At 34.1% G+C, this 13,535-nt stretch overlaps 1 protein-coding gene across 1 annotated transcript in view; it reads right to left on the bottom strand.

Moving 5' to 3' along the window:
* LOC124364145 (putative defense protein Hdd11) overlaps window positions 1-12,893 on the bottom strand; it is a 32,103-nt gene extending 19,210 nt beyond the window's left edge. The window contains exons 1-4 of the mRNA XM_046819388.1: window positions 12,620-12,893; window positions 10,794-10,899; window positions 8,976-9,242; window positions 7,010-7,101 (exon numbers count right to left, since the gene is read on the bottom strand). Of these exons, the coding sequence (XP_046675344.1) occupies window positions 7,010-7,101; window positions 8,976-9,242; window positions 10,794-10,899; window positions 12,620-12,621 (467 nt within the window). The 5' untranslated portion in view covers window positions 12,622-12,893. The remainder of the gene's footprint in view (window positions 1-7,009; window positions 7,102-8,975; window positions 9,243-10,793; window positions 10,900-12,619) is intronic.
* Window positions 12,894-13,535: the final 642 nt, after the last annotated feature.

Raw genomic sequence — 13,535 nt, 5'->3', positions numbered from 1 at the left:
TTGCAAAACAGCATCGAATCATTTTTAGTAAAAACGGACTTTTTCAGTAAAAATAAATTCTACTCATTCCACTGTTCGACAGATCCCGGGCTGGTGTGCCACAAGGCTCCAATTTAGGACCTATCCTGTTTAATATGTTTCATGCATGACCTACCCATTCCAGCTCATTCTACGCTTGCTCTTTTCGCTTGATGACACTGCCTTGATTTCCCAACATCAAGACATTGACACAGCAGTGACATGCTTCAGACTGATACAGACCTACTGTTGGATTGGTTCGTTAATTGGAAAATCGCACTTAACCCTCTAAAATGTGAAGCGAAAATATTTTCGCTAAGAAAATTCAATCCCTTAAGGAATATAGAAATTCAAGATAACATCATACCATGGAATGAAAATGACAGAACTGTTAAATATTTGGGTGTCTTATTAGACTCTAAACTTACTTATAAACAGCACATAAATTCAAAATTAAATCAAGCAAACACAAGATTGGCACAATGTACCCAATTATCAATAGAAGATTCATCTCTTAAAACTTAAATGCGCTCTTTTAATCTACCAAGGAATATTCAGACCCCTCTTAACTTATGCTTGTCCAGTTTTGGGGTCCTTGCCTCATAAATCAAAAATGAAACAAAACTTCAAGTATTCCAAAACAAGTTTTGAGAATAGCAACAAATTCTCCATGGTTTGTTAGAAACCGACAGATTCATAATGAATTAGAAATTCCGACCATCTGTGACTACATTCCGAAAATACTAAGTGCTACATTTCTAGAAACTCTGGACCAATCAACAGGTGCTGTCCATTTTAACATTGGCCAAAAGAGAACTGTCAACAGAAGACTGAAAGCACGTCTTGTTCAAGAACTTTTATTATAATTTGAAAACTTACATTGTTTGTCAAGTACTAATTTTATTGTTTATTTTTCTGTTAACTGTATTATGTTATAGGGTGTCTCCATTGGAGCAAACCCACTAATGTTAATATTTCTATGTTCTTCTGTTCTCTATGATTCAAACTTCTGTGTATAATTATTTACTTGTAGTATTGAACCAGAAATAAAGCTTTTGAAAAAAAAAAAAAAAACAACTATATGTTTAATTAATTTAACCACTATCTTCAATTCGTTTACATTTATAGTGTGAGAGCATAGAGTAAGCTCGATAGTTACAACACTTCTTATTCCAACCTTTTCTGCAACCACTGTTGAGCACAGAGTAAGAAAATATCCAGATAAAACAAACTAGAAAATATATACTTTAAACTGCACATTTTAGCAAATATTAAGTACGCAGGGCTGTAATGTAGATATAAAAAACAAATTTACCATTTACCCTTAAATATAAAATGTAAAGACTGCTATAAAACCCATTTTAGTTGTCTTTTGACAGAAGTAGGTTTCGCAAATCTGTGCATGTATGTTTTCGTGGTTGAGAAACAAGGTAAAATCAACTATGGAACAAAAAATATACTGAGCCTGGAGTATATTACAATGGCAAGAAACATACACTTTTTGGCAGATTTTCTTGACCGTGGCTACATTCACGTCAAAAATATAATGCACTCATGAACCAGAAGTGCTTATAGGCTACATAAAAAATTGAGTGCGAAGCCACAGGTAACTGCAAATGGAATCACAAAGCAACACACCAGGCATTACATACAATTCTTTGATGGCATTAAATTGTCGAAGGACATTGCGTCCATTTTTGACTCCATCGTATTATGCCATAAATGCTTTCACTAACAAAGCTAAGAATTTCGACTTGGAGTTTCTTCACATTAGTCTAAATTCATGATGCAATGAGTTGCAGGCGAAGCATTGGGTTAGCGCTATTACTTTTTAATATTAATGATAAATAATACAAATTTAAATTCACAAATTTATTCTCCTCAACCTTTGTTGAGCAATATCTTTTATAAACTGGTCAAAATTAAATTGAACTCTTCAGCAATCCCACATTCTGCTCAAAAAGTCAATAAAGAAGACAGGTTCCCTTCTAGTATGTTACTTAATATCATTGAATAATTCATGCACTATCACTTAGAGGCGTACCTTGGTAGGGGGGGGGGGGCAAACAGGACTTGTCCCCTCCTTAGAGCACGCTGAGATCGCCTAATAGTCTACTTTCATCGATTGCGTGGGAACTTTGCAATCAATCATAACCAAATGTATATATTGTAACTTTATAACTATTTAAATTTTACAATTACACGGCACTGCACATATAATAATTCAATTTGTCCAAAACGCTCCAAATATTTGAATTTCACCCTCACAACAACAATACAAGTGAGGTTAGTTTCTACTATTTCTCGTGGCTAGTAAAACCTGTACCCGTTTCTCCCAATAACCTAATACAAAATGTTCTCTTACTGATTAAGAAACACACGTTACAGAATATTCCCCAAATGGCACAGGTACATGTTCCAGTTACTACTACTGCCAAACGAGTGTACCGTTATTAAGTTTTACTTCATATATAATACATATATTTGGAACCCAGTTACTTGTTACTGGTTAGTATAAGTTACATCCGATGCTCTTGGAACTAAATTATAGGCGGATTGATAACCTAATTGGTACGCGTATTAATTTTTTCTCTCGGGAACTTTTTAGCTGCGAACCTCGCTACCGAAGCTATCTCTCGCGCCCCTTGTCCACGAGTTGCAGTTCGCTCCTCGAGCTCACTTCTTGAGTTCAAGCCCAATTACTTCATGTTTTAGACTTCAAGTCTACTAATCTTCCCCTTTTCCGACTACAGCTGCATTGTCGAGCCAAGAATGCTGACGCCCGCGTTTGTAGACAAGTTCGTCGTAAAGGGAATTTATTTTTTAAGTTTTAATAATTATTAATTTCGAAGGTACAATCCATAGTACATTGGAATATTTAGACCCATCCCATGGTATCATATTTTAATTCATTCATACTCTATTTTGCAGCAATGTGGAAATAATTTATTTTATTTTACCAACTAGAAGTAGTGCTTTTATGTTTATTTGCCAATATTAAACATATACGTAACCTTAGAATTTCGAGTATTCATTACTACGACCTCAGCGGTATCCAACCCCATGTGTATTGCCCATTCGGTACATGAGTCCGAGTACTTTTGTAACAGGAACGGCGATGGCAGTGCTGTGTAAAATTTCTGTATCGTAAAAGTACCTATAACCAAGGGCGCACCGACAGGGGGGACAAACGAGACCTGCCCCCCCCCCCCAAAAAAAGAGCATTTATTTTAAAATAATCGATCTCCTAGTAGTTTATTTCAAATAAAAATTACATTTATGTCGAATTTTTAATCCAATCAAATATACAAATTCAAACTTTGTAACTATATTAATTTACGAAATACACGATAGTGCACGTATAATAATACAATTGTATTCAAAACGCTAAATATTTGAATGTTGCTGTCACGCAGCAACTACGAAAGTGAGGTTAGTTCTTACTATTTCTAGTGGCTTCTAACTGTACCCTGTACTTTCAGTACAAAATGTACTCGTACTGATTTAAAATCATACAAAGAGTACGTACTGTTACTGCTAAACGTGTATGTAACATTATCTGTACTAGGTACTTTCGGTTTGCGGTAAGTTATACTCTCGGGACAGACGAGTAACCGGTACAGGGCATCTTAATCGTGGGGTTTCACAGCACCTAATCTCTCAGCACCTAAAATTTAACCGTCTAATGAGGCCGATTCCCATAGCACCTAATATCATAGTACATAATCTCACAACACCTAAAGAAGTGCCCGAGAGTCGCACGGCATCTAAAGATCGTGCCAAGTTTTATAGCACCTAATCTCACACCACCTAAAAGGAAGTGGTGGGGCTCGCTGGAGGGGTAGGCCGCCACCACAGTCAGTGGCCAGTGGATGACCGTCCGTTGAGTCGTGTGGTTAGAGAGAGCTTTTTAAAGTGGTTATTGACACGTGCTGTGCGGGTTGCATCAACGCGCTCGCTGGAAGACTGAAGGCGGTGAACGTTTCATATTACTACAATTTCAATAAGTTAAAACTTTTTACAACGCTCTATGTCAAATTATAAACTGTTAGTTATTTAATATACATCTTGGCACGACAATTAAACTAGGAGTACTCTGAATGTTAGGAATTTATATATGTTATTGTCACCGGATCCTGGCAACCTCTCACACACACACACTAAACATCTCACTTCAAACATCTACCACATTAAAATATACACCTACATTACATCGGAAAAAAAGTTTTACTGTTTATGTACTGTATGTAGGTAGCCTTAATCCATATATTATAGCGAAAGAAAAATATTTTAGGGATTTTTATGGATTGTGATAATCACAAATATGAAGAAAAACACAGTTTTTTGTTTTAAATTTAAGCTGTCCCCACCAAGGCCTGTTTGGAACAAAGCGAGAGGTGTTGTGACACTGAAACTTGAAACAGTCTTACAGCACCTAAACGAACCGTGGATCGTCGCACAGTACCTAATCTTATAGCGCCTAATATCACAACACCTAAATGACGATTATTTTGCTTTAGGTGGTATGAGATTAGGTGCTATAAGATTAGGTGCTATGAAGCCGCACCATCTTAATCCCGACTTGATCAGTTGTCACTGTAGTGAGTGAGTTGCCAAGCTCTGAGCAGTTCTGTACTGTGTTGGTTGTTGCCATGGTCGTTGCCACTACTAGGCAACACCGCCCTAGGCAGTCTGGCGATTTGCACGACAAAAACTAAACGTTGCCAGTTACGGTAAATTTGAAAAACCTACTCATTTATTTAAATCTGTGTTAAAAGTCAAACGTTTTAAATAGTGGTTTACAAAATTACACACTCAAGATAATGAGTTCCATAACGTGACCAATACCAATTTGTGTGGACCATCCGGTCAAGAATAAAAATTAAGATGGCAACGTAATTACAACTTTATTTTCATACTATTTTAAAATTACATACTCAATTATAGTAGACTTGTATGTATATCTTTATAAACATTTCGCCTTAATCGGATCACAAGTTTGCCAGTTATGAATTTTTAAAATTGCAGTTTGGTTGAAAAGCGTCAAAAACCGGTATTTTTCGTTGTTACCGATGTTATTTGTTTTATATGTAGAAACGCAGAAATGAACAATCTAAATTTTAATATAACTCCCGTTATTGTATATCTATCAGTTAGTTTGTAGTCGAGTTTCAAACTCGGATATCTATACATATTGATCCAGACATCAAGATTTAGATTTGGTCTCGATTTGTAATTTAAACTTTAATATTTTGTTAATCTCATGATTACTGTAAATGTTGTTTTAGTTAAATGCATTTCATGGAAACGTTATTTGTTGCACAAGAGTTTAATCATCCCTGTATGAGCTTTCTGGTGATTGTGAAAGACACGGGATTTTTCCGGACATTTGCCATTGTTCTGTGATACAAAAAATCAGTAACACTACTTTTGAGATCTGCAATCTGATCTATATCTTCAGGTAAATAAGTAACCTAACACACAACTACAAACTAGGTTAAAATAAACTAATTATACCAGAGCGTTGTGACACGCATAAGTCAGGAATCACAACTTCACTAACTCTAAAACATGCACTTATTAATAAAAACCAAACATAACACTAATTATTAAAACTGAACTACAGAATACAGGTAACAATAGGTCTGCATTCGCCAACCAACCACCTAAGACTGACCAGACGCCAATAGTAAATGGCAAACGTCACTGTAGAAACAAGATGACGGCAAAAAAATTCCTGGTGATTTGGTAGTAGAGTGCTTTTACTGTACACTTTATACGTTCCGACTTGATTTCTCCCCTTTTTATTACTTTGAAAGTGCTATAAAATAAAGATTCTAGGACCTAACATTTCATAAATTTCCAGGGAGCGCCCCACAGACTCTCCTCCTACTGCTCTGGACAGTTTTCCATACCTCCTGGACACCCCCCAGAGATATCTGGTTTACATGTTCAAGCAAGCATGTGCCGGTGGTGCTAAATTAACAAAACCTGCTTAATTTAATGTGTTGAAAATTAAAGGTTTTAAATAGTAGTTGACAAAATGATGCGCCCAAGATAATGGACTTTGGTCATTTAATAAAAATTGTTTATATAATTCTACAATTACATACTTAACTACAGTACAGTTTTACTTATCTTTTATAAAAACGTTGTCTTGTTAAACAATCGGATCACAAGTTTCTGAGTAATAATGTTCAAAGTTGCAGTTGGTGGAAAATGTCAAAAACGGTACCCGTTTTCATTGTTAACAATTTAAAAACTTAAGTTGTTGTTGGTAAATTATTTGTTTTATAGTTGAAAATCAGAAATAAACAGGCTCAACTTTCATATAATTCCCATCATTGTAGCTGTATTAGTTAGTTTGTGGTCGACTTTCAAACTCGGATATCCACACTTTTTGATCCGATAGTATCAACATTTAGCTTTGATCTTGATTTATGTCTTAAACTTAATTATTTAATTCAATATTTTGTCCATTTATGTTATGATTACATTTTGTTTTATATAAACTGTATTTTTACAGTTTTATTATCCCTCTATAAGCTTCCTGGTAATTAGTAGTAGTGTGACTTTACTGTTAACCTTATACACTCTGATCTGATCTTTGTCCTCCTTTTTACAAGTCGTGATTTTAGGACCTAATATTTAATAAATTCCTGGGGTAGACCCCAAGACCCTCCTCCACTGAGCTGGGGGCACCCCAGATCCCTGATTTTCAGACACCCTCCAGAGAAAATTCCTGAGTGAACCACTGCTATCATTGAATCTATCTGGACTTTCTTGATTCAGCATCTAAGCATTTCGCTTAAGTCACATTGCTACAGTATCCAGAATCTGAATAAATGAATCAAATCGGCACATTGGTAATCTGATATATTCTGTAAATCAGAATGGATGCGTGAAATACGAGCCATGACACTAAAAATCTGTTCAGTGTTCAGCACAAACAATAATAATAATAAAGTATTCACACAAACAGGGAACTTACTAAAACCAGACTTGTCCCGTCACTTTGGTTGGCGGAACCCATTGCAGAACCACTTCCGATTTGATGTCATTATTGATGTGGGTGGCTGTGTTCTGCAAGGGTGAAGATACAAATTAATTCATTATTTGGTAATGGAATAAACAAAAACTTAAGTTAAAAAGTGCACATTGTTCTAAAAGTATTTATTGTAAACCCTGTTAAAGAGCGCATATCATACACTGTTATACTATTATATACATCAATATAACTTTATTTGTACTTGAACTGCTATTCATATTTAGAAAGAAAGGTATTTGGTAAAGTTTAAAGGAAGCCTTTTATTTTACTAGGTGAAGTATTTTCCTAGTCAATTCCCTCAGCTAAAATTGGTGTTCTCACTGGGTCAAGCCATTGGCATTTCAGAAATTGTTTTAATAATATTTAAAAAAAGTATTGGGCATTTAAATTAGGTAGAGTATAAAAAATTCAATGTTTAGATTCATTTTAGGCACTCTCACAATATTAGATCTACAATATTTCTACTTTGGAATTTTATGAGTAAAAATGGTCAAGACAAGAAAGTAGCTAGGAAAAAATTTTGGGGGGTCCAGACAACTGATATTTTCCCATAGTGGACAGAGAGTAAGGCCCCATTTTGTTCCTTAAAAAGTTCTTGACCCGTTTCTTTGTTGAAACGATCTTTCAGCAGTTTATGTCAGTAATACTGAATTATTTAAATAATAACAATCGTTTAATAAAAAAATAATTGAACAAATTGAAAATTTGGGGACCTCCTCACTGGCTACGTCCTTGGGTCAAGCTAATTTTGTTGTTAATACTCAATAAGATTAACTTGGGAGTAGATCTCAATAAAGTTAGTATTAATAAATAAAAAATGTGTTCAGTTAAGTGAGTATATGACTTCACTTCTGAGAATTAAAAGTTGAATTAACTAAACAAATTGATTTAAACCAACATTAAAAATATTAACATACTCCTCAAGTTTCAATCAATGTTTTTTCTAAAATATAAAAGCCAAAGCGTTAAAAATTAAGCAAATAAGAGGCTAACTTAGAACAAGAACGTAGCCAGGAAAAAATTTGGTGGGGCGTCCAGACAACTGATATTTTACGGTAGTGGACAAAGAGTTAGGCCCCATTTTGTTCCTTTAAAAGTTCTAGCCCTTTTCTTTGTTGAGAATGATCTTTCAGCAGTATATGTCAGTAATACTGAATTATTTAAATAATAATATTGTATTAATAAAAAGTAACTTAAAAAAATTAAAAATTCGGGGGGGGGGTGTTCCTGACCCCTTGGACCCCCTTATTGGCTACGTCCCTGACTTCAAATGTTTTTGCAAAATCAACTTGCAAGAAAAGTAAATGTTTATACTTATTGTCAAAAGTCACACATTACAAAAAAAACATCCAGAGGTTCTAAAGTGTGAACTGACTTTAGCATATTACAGGATTATAGAGAGTTGTCTCACATAGGCCCTTATGCGTTATAACCTCCTTAAATCTCTACGCTCACAAATCAGTTATCAACAAAAGAACAAAAATTTAAATCGTCATGTATAAAAATTCAGTCTAGTTTATATCTATATAGAAACACCCAAAACCATTTCCCCAATTTTAGTGTAAGTATTTTATCTTTTACAACATTCCCTATGGTTGAAAAAGCAGGTTTCATGTTGACCATTAGATACATCTGTTACCAGAACCATCTATAGTTTCACGTACCTATTGATATTATCTGTTAGACTGTCCCAGAGAGGGCTAGTTGAAGAAAATTCCATCTTCTACTATAACTAATAATAGGTTCTTACCCTCCATCAAATTTCAGTCCTTTGAGACGCAGATGGATTCCAAATGACTGAAATTTGCCAGAAGGTTGAACCTATTATTAGATGATTTACTCAGTCCAGAGGCCAATAATACATTCATAATTCTAAGACAGAACTTCAATCAGTAGTAAATTTACTAACCTCTTCTCCTTCACAGCAATCGATCATCTGATAGTTGACAGGATCGGGTTCGAACCTGCCGACTATCTTGTCGTCCATGCGTGCCTGGATGACGAACCCCTTGAACCCCTGGACCCCGGTGAGGGTGACGTTGAGGAGCTCATTGCCCCCGATAGGACTGTACCTGATGGGGTTACTGCTGGCGGAGTACGTGCTCAGCTCTATACGGTAAGGACAGGGGGTGGTCTGAGGGGGCTTCAGGTGCCGCGGAATTAGATCTTCACACACCTACAATACAGTCAGAGTTTATAAGAATCCAAGAATTAAAGGAACATGGTTATCTAAATTAACTTACGAGGAGTGTAGCATTTTATGCAAAACATAATTTGAACCCTATAGTAAAACACAGTTTTGAGTAGCTATTACAACACCACTAGTGTGGCACCCACACACCAAAAATTAAATTTGATACATTTCTATACAAATCTAGTAACTGATAATTTTGCTTAATCCTTAAATTGTTAGCAGTTATTCCTAAAGAAGCTTTTCCAGTGGTTGTGCATTTGAAGGATTGTATTTCAATTCTACAGAGCTTCATTTGGTGAAGTTCCAACTAAACGTTGCAATCGGTACGATACGTAGCAAGTCATAGGAATCTTGTCTTGAGAAGGAAACAGGATTTTTCCGGACATTTGCCACCTTTCAGTGAAACAAAAAATCAGTAAACACTACATTTAGAGATCTGCAATCTGATCTCTTCTTCAGGTAAATAACTAACCTAACACATAACTACAAACTAGGTTAAAATAAACAAATCAGACCAAAGCGCTGTGGCACGCCTAAGTCAGGAATCACAACCACCATGTTGTGTGTCAACTTCACTAACTCTAAAATATGAAACTTACACACTTATGAAACTTATAAATAAAAAAACTATATACAACACTAATTATTAAAACTGAACTACAGAATACAAGTCACAATACATCTCCATTCATCCACCAACCACCTACGACTGACCAGAGGCCAATAGAAAAGGATCGCTAGATGCTTCAGATTGCAGATCTCTAAACGTAGTGTTACTGATTTTTTGTTTCACTGAACGGTGGCAAATGTCCGGAAAAATCCTGTTTCCTTCACAATCCTTCCATCGTCAAAAATAAACTTCAAACAAAGAATCAACATTAGCATTGATCAACCATTCCCACCGTAGCTACGACATGTGTAATAATTCTGCTTAAACACGTAAGAATTAAGCGTAAAAGTAGGTAATTATGTAAGTAGATCCCATCCATGAATGGGGAAGTCAACAATTTTATCTACGTTACTGTCATCTAAATTTTCCCGGTTCACAAGTAGACACACTGCTAGCGAAGTTAAAACTCTGCAAGAAACTTATTGGGAGCACCAATGTCATGCTTGCCGTGCCCATTTGAGGCTTGGTCAAAGATAATCTGAGGAGGGTATTGCTTTCCTTACTCGACATGGCCACTTCATGAGTTATTTGACGAAGGTAGGGTTTATAACGATGAACCTCTATGTCGTCTTTGGCACCAGGAAACTGAAGAGCATATCCTTTTTGACTGTGTAAGTGTTGATATCTAAGATGAGACTACCGGAAGTTCAATCTTTGGAGGACGTCAAAGCAACCGGACTGGGAACCACCATTCTTCAACTCGTGGAAGAAACAAACTTAGGATTCTATTTAGGAATAAAGTTAGGTTGGTACACTGAGTCACCAGGCTGACGTGTCTCAAATGTATTCAATCAAAACTGATAATAAATTAATGGCCTCCATAGAAATGTAGAAGTTAGTGAAGTAAAAATAGTTATTAGTACCTCTTTTGGCGCCCCTTCTGAATAACCTTGGGTATAAGGTAGGTGTGCTACTGCAGCAATCAGCAATACTGTCCTCAGCAAGGTGCTGACCCATGCTATCAGTAACCTGAGGGGAAGAAGGAACCATTCATATAGTGAAATAGATAACAAGTTGTTAAATATAAATAAAACAAACATTATTTCACTAAAATTTGGAAAATAAATCAATTTGACCTTGACTGCAATTTCACTTCAACTGATCACTAATCTTTGTAAATTCAGCAATTTTGCAGAAAATTACAAAAAAAAATTGGAAAAGAAATCAATTTGATTTTGACTCTTTAATTAAAAAAAATACTCCTTAAGAAAACATTCAGCAAAGCAATGTGCAACTCTTATTGTTGGTTAAGACAAGTATTTTCTTTTCGCAGAACCAAGCTCCTAAATTATAGTAGGAATGAGTGACAGTCTGCTTTTATATTGGTGTTATGCCAAGTATCTTTGCATGTTTTCTCCATTTACAGAATATATAATACTATTTAAGATTTAATACTTCTACCTAATTGAAGTACATTTTTTGTACAGTAAAATTTATTGTCTGAATATTTTTCAAATAGCATAGTAATGAGATAGTATGCCTTTACAGATAGCGAACATAAATTATATTATGGTTTATCATAAAATGTAAGTAACCAGCATCAAATTATACATATATAAATTTCTCACAACATTCTTTGTTCAGTCTCTGGAATTATCTGACTTGGGGCTATACTAGTAGCAGAACAGTGTGGTCATTACACATAAAATCTTACCCCCTTTGAACTTATGAATAAATGGAAATGGAAACTGTTAACATTAATATAGATCGTGGAGGATTGAAATAGCCATGCCTCTATTTAAAGTTCTAAAATGGATGGCACAAAACTTTAGATCATATTCTACAGGTAAAAATTCAAGTCTTATTTATCATATGGACATATTGTGTCTGGAAATGCACTTTGGTGGAGAGTTTCTCGCCCACCTATAGCATCAATTGTCATAACTACTTTCTTGCCTGAAGAATTCGAAAATTTCAGATGAAACCATCTTGGAAATGATATGCCATAGCAACATTTTCCAAAAGATATTATTTAATCTGATTACTATATGAATTTTATACTGTGTACCAATACTGTTCTTTCTAAAAATCAGGTATTTGTAAAAAATAAATAACTTTAAAAAATATTTTTTACATCACTATTGTTAAAGTCCTCAATCAAAAACTACCCAGGTGACAAGTTTTGTGATAATTGCGTTACTTTGGACACAGTGAGAAAAATACTACTTTGTTGTTCAACTTGTGGCGATTGTAGCTCCTAAGGGTTACATTTCTGCAAATAAGGAAAGTCTTGTTTTGAACTCTGGACATGCATTCAAATTCCTATACATCGTTATTTTAACACTGTATATTTACCCTGTCCAATATGTCAGACAGTTAATTTTAATTCCCAGCAAAATGAAGTTATAGTTAATACATTATTTAAACAAATAATAAGTATATCCCTCCAAGGGTTTCAAAACTTATTTTAAATGTGAAACAAATTTACATTAGAAAAAGTGTGTGCTTGTTGAATGCTTTGAATTTTAAAATTTTCCAATTGCTCCAAGAATTTTCATTACCTGTAATAGGTCATCATTTTAGACTGGGTTAATAATCATTTTCCTCATCATCCTTTTATCTAGATCTTTTCATTAATAACAAAACACAAAAGCTGTTAACCAAATTTTAAAACACTGCACAATATTTTTAAGCTAAAATGTTTAAAATTAATTACTAAAACGAATTATAAAAAATTTCAAAAACTTACATAACTGAGTGAGATTATAACCAAATATAAATATAAATACTAGCTGATCCCAGAAAGAATTCAGGAAAGTCACTTATTACAAGTTAAATAATTGTTTTAACTTTCCCTATCAAGAGGATAAAACCGACCTCGGTTAATTCCACAGAACAATCAAAAGTAACTTTCATGTTTGTATGTAATTCACAACTAATTAAAAGTGATCCAACACATTTCGTTCTGAAATCATACAACTTACAGCAGGCCTCACTTTGAAAGATTTAACTGTAGATAAAATGATGTAATTAAGGTTTACTGTGACAGATGGAGAGATAAGATAACTGAAAACAGTATATAAACTTCTCCACGAAGATGTAAAACACACTAGAATGTATAGGATCCATCTAACACATTTTTATTTCCAATAGAATTATCTGATATGAAACCTTCCGAGTCAAATGTCATTTATATTATGTCTACCAAAACAATGTGTATTTTTGTATCTCGAAAAACCAAATAAAATGGTAAACTTTGAAAAAATTTGTCTAATTTAAAATACTTATATAGTTTTTTTTTTTCAAAATAAAACAAATACTTATATATTTTGTAACTCAATTTGAAAACTTTTCAGCTATGTACAAAATCAATGTCGCTAAAAACTAATCAGTTAAAAAATGGCAAGTAACAATTTTGAATTTTCTTACATAATATGTAAGAAAATTCAAAATAACATATTAATAACATAATAACTAATAACATATTATGTTATTAGTTTAGTGTGGGGAAATAAAATTACAAAATCCTTACAAGAAATCTAAAATTTAAAATCATGAATGGAAAAAAAGATTTTTACTATGAATGATTAAGATCCATTGCTATATTATTGTATTGTATTCCAAATTAATTTGAAGTGATTATGAAATAACACATTTTACTCCCT

Source organism: Homalodisca vitripennis, chromosome 6 (genome assembly GCF_021130785.1).
Source record: "Homalodisca vitripennis isolate AUS2020 chromosome 6, UT_GWSS_2.1, whole genome shotgun sequence".
Classification (NCBI taxonomy): Eukaryota; Metazoa; Arthropoda; class Insecta; order Hemiptera; family Cicadellidae; genus Homalodisca; species Homalodisca vitripennis.
This window is presented reverse-complemented; position numbering and strand designations above follow the sequence as displayed.